At 40.5% G+C, this 7,523-nt stretch overlaps 1 protein-coding gene across 1 annotated transcript; it reads left to right on the top strand.

Moving 5' to 3' along the window:
* The first annotated feature begins 4,178 nt into the window (after positions 1-4,178).
* Positions 4,179-6,081, top strand: LOC122549036 (fatty acid-binding protein, liver-like). The gene is made up of 4 exons (XM_043688187.1): positions 4,179-4,335; positions 4,786-4,958; positions 5,054-5,155; positions 5,367-6,081. The coding sequence occupies exons 1-4, from the start codon at positions 4,263-4,265 to the stop codon at positions 5,424-5,426; spliced, it is 408 nt and encodes a 135-aa protein (XP_043544122.1). The 5' UTR covers positions 4,179-4,262; the 3' UTR covers positions 5,427-6,081.
* The last annotated feature ends 1,442 nt before the right edge of the window (positions 6,082-7,523 follow it).

Here is a 7,523-nt window from a genome sequence, read left to right as displayed (position 1 = left end):
CATTTGGATGCATATATGAATAGGAAGGGTTTGGAGGGATATAGGCCGGGTGCTGGCAGGTGGGACTAGATTGGGTTGGGATATCTGGTCGGCATGGACGGGTTGGACCGAAGGGTCTGTTTCCATGCTGTACATCTCTATGACTCTATGACTCTATCAGCATTGAACTTTTCTAAACATCAGCAAAATATACGAGAATGTAATAAATGGGAGCAGTACCATTCAGTCCTTTGAACCTGCTACACCACTCAATAAAATTACTGCTGACCTTTCACTTTCTGGTCCCCTCTCCATAATCCTTCGATTTCCTGAAGCCAATGATCTGTCTATCTCAAACTTCAACAATGATACGCTCAACCTCTACTGGCCTATCCCAGGGTAAACAATTGCAAAGACTCACAACATTTCATGAATTTCTCAGTCCTGAATGATCTAAAGTCCCTATACTTGAACTGTGCACAGGTATCCAGGTGTGAACTCACCAAGACCTCATACAATTGCTAGTAGAACACAACTCTCTTACACTTCATTCCTTTTACAATAAAGCAAGCATTTTATTTTCTTATTTCTTGCCTCAGCACTGTAAAAATCAACAAAAACTCACAACATATCTTGTTTTTGTCAATTCACTCACTTGCAGCCCCATTCAAATTAGTCAGACTCACTGTGGATCAATTCCTCACAGCCTAACCTGAATATAAAAGGCAGGAAAAAACAGTCAAAGTAGGGATCAACCCTTTAAAGTTTGGGATAGTTGATTTTGATTGTCTTTGTTCACTTGTTAAATCTCCTTCAAAAAAAACTTGGCACTTTCAAGAATATGACCTCTAACTGTTCACTTAATTTCCTTTTGGGAAAGACATTCTGTAAAAAGGTATTTCTAAGTGTCAAGTATAGATCACTAAGCAATCTGTGTACAGTGTCTCTGCAGCTGGTTCTACTGTATGTGTGAATTTGGAACGGAAATATAAACCATTCAATAAGCTAATATTTGCAACTCTTTGTGTTTCGAATTCCATATTCCCATCTCCTGCCAGCAATCTTTGATTCATTTTCCGAACAAGAACCAATCCTCCAATATTACAAGCACCAACATTTGAAACATAGAGTTCCAAAGTTGCACTATCCTCAGAAAACAAAACTACTGTCATCTCTGTCTTAAACTGGGGACCCCAAATTTAAAACAATGTTCTGTACTAATCTATATGAAAAAGAATAAGCAAAATACTGCAGGTGCTGGAAATCTGAAATCAAAACAGAAAGTGCCGGAGAAATTCCTCAGGTTCAGTTTAAGCAGAGTAATCAGCTATGAAGTGTTGACTCTGCTTTGCTCTGCACAGATTTTGCCAGACCTGATTTAGATTACCTACAGTGTGGAAACAGACCCTTCGGCCCAACAGGTCTACACCAAACCTCCGAAGAGTAACCCACCCAGACACATTCCCCCACTCTACACTTACCCCTGACTAATGCACCTAACACCATGGGACAATTTAGCAAGGCCAATTCACTTGACCTGCATATCTTTGGATTGTGGGAGGAAATTGGAGCACCCAGAGGAAACCCATGCAGACACAGGGAGAATGTGTAAACTCCACACAGTCGCCTAAGGTGGGAATCAACCTGGGTCCCTGGCGCTGTGAGGCAGCAGTGCTAACCACTGAGCCATTGTGCCACCCAAACCCTGTTGCATTTCTTCAGCAGTTTCAGTTTACATTCCACATGCATATTCTTTTTCCACAGAAAGGAAAACGGAATGCTGGCCTTTGTTTCAAAGAATACAAGTATTTTTCTAAGGAAAGATATATTTGCATTGACAGTTCAGTGAAGTTTCATTCTGTTGATATCAAGTATGGAGATACTGTCTTATGAGGAGACGTTGAGTAGGTTGGGCCTGTGCTCACTCAGAAGAATGAGAGGTGGTCTTACTGAAACATACAAGATTGTTAGGGGACTTGGCAATGTAAATATGGAAAGATTGTTTCCCTTTGTAGGAGAATCAAGGACCAGAGGACATACTGCCAAAATAAGGGGTCATATTTTTAAAACAGAGATGAGAAGGGATTTCTTCTCTGAGGTCAGGGAGTCTGTGGGATTCTTTATTGCAGAGGTCTGTTGAGGCTGGGACATTAACTGTATTCAAGGCTAAGGTTTTTAATCAGTAAGTGGGTCAAAGGTTATGGGGAAAAGGCAGGAAATGGAACTGACGGTTATCAAATCGACCATGACCTCGTTGAATGGTGGAGCAGACTTCAGTAGGCTGATTGGGCTACCTCTGCTTCCATACCTTAAGGTCTTATATGTAAATGTTACTCCCACATCCACCTTGTCAACACGATTCTGGATCATACAAACTTCACTCAAAATTCTACATTGGAGTAAGGTAAACTTTAATGGTATTAGTCAGGAACTTCCAAAAATTGACTGGGAGAGGCTGTCCGCAGATAAAGGGATGGTTGGAAAGTGGGAGGCCTTCAAAAATGAGATAATGAGAGTCCGAAACAGTATGTTTCTATTAGTACAAAGGGCAGGGCTAGTATATGTAAGAGGATTACATTAAAATTGAGGCTCTGATCAAGAAAAAGAGGGAGGTATTTGTCAGGTATAGATAGCTGGGATCAAGTGAATCTTTACAGGAGTACAAGGGATGTAGGAGCACATTTACAAGTGAAATCAGGAGGGCAAAAAGGGGACATGAGACAGCTTTGGTAAATAGGGTTAAGGAGAATCCAAAGAGATTCTACAAAGACATTAAGGGCAAAAGAGTAACGAGAAAGAAAACAGGGCCCCTTAAAGATGAATGAAGCTGCCTATGTGTGGAACCACAGGAGATGAGTGAGATGGTAAATGAATATTTTGTTTCATTATCTACTGTGGAGAAGGATATGGAAGTTATGGAACATGGGGAAATTAACAGTGATGCGTTGAAAGGAGTACATATTACAAAAGATAATGTGCTGGAGGTCTTTAAATGTATAAAGATGGATAAATCCCCGTGCCCGGATTAGGTGTATCCCAGAATTTTGTGTGAAGCTAGGGAAGAGATTGCTAGGCCCCTTATTGAAATGTTTGTAGCATCGTAGCCACAGGTGAGGTGCCAGAAGACTGGAGGTTGGCTAATGTTGTTCCATTATGTAAGAAAGGCTGTAAGGAAAAGTCCAGGGAACTATAGATGTGTGAGCCTAACATCAATGGAGGGTACGTAAGAGGAATGGACTCTGAGGTACAGGGCTTACGTGCATTTGGAAAAGCAAGGACTGATTAGGGATAGTCAACATGGCTTCGTGTGTGGGAAATTGTATCCCATTAGTGCAGTCGGTGATGAGTGTATGAAACGAGCTACCAGAGGAGGGGTAGAGGCTGGTATAATTACAACATTTAAAAGGGATCTGGATGAGTACATGAATAAGAAGGATTTAAAGGGACATGGACCAAATGCTAGCAAATGGGACTAGATCAGTTTACAATATCTGATTGGCATAGACTGAAGGGTCTGTTTCTATGCTGTATGACTCTGCAAATCTTTTTTTCTAAATTCCAGTGAAATCATGCCCCGTCTGTCCAATTATTCCTTATCATGCCTGATCACTCCAGCAAACCTGCTGGGAACCACCTGTAATGCATTTATATCCTTTCTTTTGTAAGGTGCACAAAGCTACACAACACCAGGTTATAGTCCAACAGGTTTATTTGGAATCAACCTATTTGGATTTCAATCAATTTGGATTCCAAATAAATCTGTTGGACTATAACCTAGTGTTGTGTGATTTTTACCTTTGCCCACCCCAGTCCAACACCGGCATCTCCACATCAAAGTTGTACATGATACTTGAGAGGTGGATTTACCAAGTCCCAGTACAAGTGAGTCATAATCTCTTTACATTCATTAAAACGACCACAGAGAATGCTGGAGAAACTCAGTAGGTATGGCAGTATCTGTGGAGAGAGAGAAAAACAGAGATGACGATTGGAGTCCAAGGTTCAATACCTCCGATGACATCTCGTGTGTGAGTGTATTATCTTTGCTTCTTGCTTCTCTGAAACACCATTTGTCATTAATATTAATTTGTGTGGGTGGGGTTGGGAACACACCTAGTTCCCACCCAGTCTCTGACGTTGTGATCTGGGATTGGTTTGTGTCTTTTACACGTGGTTCTGAGCTGCAGGAGCTTTAAGAGCCAGAGGGCTGGGGCAGCGTGGCTAGTGTACGGGGCTTAGTGCGTACTTGGTGTCTGTAGCTCAGTTGATAATAAGCAAGAAAAATGGTCGAGGCGTTTGTAGGCTCTTGGACTTTGCAAAAAAGCGAAAACTTCGACGATTACATGAAGAATCTGGGTGAGGCTTCTGCATTTTATCTTGTGCTTTGCTGCTGGTGGTGGGGGGAAATGTAAGATGTATAGTTTTTTGTTTGTTAGGGATCAGTTCCGCCGCTCTGGCTGACTGTGTGTTTCCCCAGTCCCGGAGTCCAACCGAGCGAAATTCTGTACGTGCAGCTCCCCTCCAGGCACAGTGCTACCGAATTGCACGGTGTGGCTTCACTCCGAGCTCATTGTGCAGGATTCAATCGGGAGAAAGCATGCTAGAAAGTAGCAGCTGGCTTGTTTCCCCCCCCCCCGTCTTTTTTAAAACGTAGTAGGGCATTTGCATCGACTCTGATTTAGCAGCCATGAATCCTGTTCAGGTCATTGGAACGACGGGTGGGAACGTGCTCTGGTCATTTCGTACAAATTCAACAGTACTACTAAATGTTGCATTTATTTTTCATTTTCCCCCGCTGTATTTCAGACGTGAATCTCGTGCAGAGGAAACTTGCTTGCTCTGTGAATCCCCAGACTGTCATTTCTGTCGAAAACGATGTAATCACTATAACAACCAAGAGCAAAATTAAAACGACAACGATCAAATTCAAGCTGGCAGAGGAATTTGACGAAACCACCGCAGACAATCGGTTAACTAAGGTTTGTTGACCGAGCCCGGCATCTCTTTCGAATGGTTGGGTGTACGATGTCAGCGGTGAAGTGACCTCTGTGTTTTTATTTCACATTCCCAACAGACTACTGTGGTATTGGAAAACGGCAGATTGGTCCAAACACAGAAGTGGAGTGGAAAAGAGACAACCCTGGTTAGAGAATTGAAGGATGGCAAAATGATCTTGGTAAGAACTTCAGTGCCCTAGAATCAAACAGTGACTACCGATAACAAAAAAAAAGTGACAATGGATATTAATTGGGTGACATTTTCTAGTTGTGAAGTGCTTGTAATAGAATTGCTATGGATAGTCGAACTAAAGGGCACATTTAATGCAAGAAATTTAGAACAGTGGATTTTAACAAACTTACTGAAGTCTTTCCCTTTTTGCAAATCAGATTTGCACCATGGGCAATGTGGTGTGTACCAGAGAGTACGTGAGGACCAAAGATGATTAACAAGGAAGATGAATTCTACTCAACAACATCCATTTGTTTTTGCTGCTTTTCTACTGGACCTTCCCTAAGTATTATGCATCACTGGGACTGTTCTTTCATGGCATTTACTGAGTAAAGTCAGATTTTGCAAGTTACAGATACACTTTAACAGATACGGTGCTGGATTGTCATCATACTGATTTTGTGACTGAACTCATTACTGCTATTTGTAAAAGTTATGTTTATTGAAATAACAAATGGACAGACTTTGCATTTTTCTTTTCAGACAAAACATTACAAATTTTTAAAAACCTTATTACTTTCCAATATGAATATGCTGGACTAAAATTGTGCTCAAGAAAAGAATGACTTGGCACCAAAATAAGCATTTGAGTACTATATTTTTGGCAGCTAATTATGTTTGTCATATTACGATTGCTTGCTTTACAGACTGAAGGTAATGTGCAGCTATCTTGTCTGAAACCTTTGCTGTTTTTTTTAATTGCTGGCATTGACATATTGACATTTCTTCTCCTCTTTTCCCCCCCCCCCCCAGTATTATTAGACCTTTTTTCAAATGGTGCAGTGTTTGGATATAGAACAGCCCAGTGTACAACCAGAGTGCAAAGACTGTCCAACCTTGGCAACTCTTAATAAAAAAATATGTACTACACAATATCAGTCTGTTTTTTTTTATTTAAACAGTGTTGCAGGCTTTGGTGTCAATGGACAGAATGGAATAATCTGTTTTGGGAATAAATTTTAGTTTGAGGAAGGTACCTATAGAATTTCTAAAATGTTTTAACTTGTGTCCTTTGTATTGCTGATTATGATTTTAATCAAAAGTGGTATAATTTGAAAAATTGTTACACCTTTTGAGAATCTTTGCAAATTGTGTGAATAAATGGGGCTTTAAGTCAAATTTGCATTTGTCATAGTGGGAGCTTAATTTACTTACCATACCTGGGGGACATCTTACAATAGTCTGTGGATAGAGAACTTTTAATAATTTTTGTCCATTGTCCTTTTGACCTGACTTAACTTTATTGCCTCTCCTAGATTTCCAGTAGCAACATTAATTGGATTTGTTAGTTTGAAAATGGCTGGACTAAAAGATTGCAACATCTGTTGACTTTAGTTGGACAACTGCAAAGTTAATGTCAATTCCTGACCTGATGATTAGATTAGACTAGATTCCCTACAGTGTGGAAACGGGCCCTTCAGCCAAACAAGTCCACACCGATCCTTCGAAGAGTGACCCACCCAGATCCATTCCCCTGACTAATGCACCTAACATTATGGGTACTTTAGCATTGCCAATTCACCTAACTTCCACATGTTTGGACTGTGGGAGGAAACCAGAACACCAGGAGGAAACCCACGTAGACACTGGGAGAATGTGTAAACTCCTCACTGTTACACAAGAATTTCTGTAATTTTGAGTGAAAGAAGAAAGCAATCCTTTTGTTTTGGTTTTGCCAGCATCAATTAATTTTGTAAAATACAAAGGTGCACTTGAAGTCGGGCTAACTTTACATGAGAAAACCCAATATATTTCCTTTAATGTCTTTTGCAATTTAATATAGTTCTTGATTTGTAAACAGGCAATCCTCACACTCCAATTTAAGATTGAGGGAAATTGGCTATTGTTTTCCAGTCTGGCCTGCTTGTCACTTCACTCCAAAGCCAGAGCAATAGTTGACTTTTAACTGCCCACTGAGCAAGCCATGCAGACCCACTGCACACTTGAGGTGGGTGATAAATACTAGCTTTGCCAACAGAATTCACTTAGTTTTTAAATTAAAGTTGCTCGTGATGTGGAAAAGTTTTGGTTTTTTTTGGTCTGTCTGCAAAGATCAGGTCAAATCCAACCTGAACCAAGTAAATGACTTTTTTCTGACATTTTAAGAACAAAAATAGGTAATTGTCAGCCACTCAAAGCATTGATACCTTCCCTCAGTTAACAAAGTGTAAATGTAATTTGAGTTAATTCAATGGGAATGAGATTTTGCATATGGGGTTGGCAACTAACAAGAAGCTACAAAATAACTGGGTGGGTATTGTTGAGGAAGTGAGATCTTGGAGTGCCATCTGCAAGTCCTTTTGGCCAGATAGGTA

The sequence above is a fragment of the Chiloscyllium plagiosum genome, chromosome 4, assembly GCF_004010195.1.
Source record: "Chiloscyllium plagiosum isolate BGI_BamShark_2017 chromosome 4, ASM401019v2, whole genome shotgun sequence".
Classification (NCBI taxonomy): Eukaryota; Metazoa; Chordata; class Chondrichthyes; order Orectolobiformes; family Hemiscylliidae; genus Chiloscyllium; species Chiloscyllium plagiosum.
The sequence above is the reverse complement of the archived record's forward strand: the minus strand, read 5'-3'. Positions and strand labels throughout refer to the sequence as shown.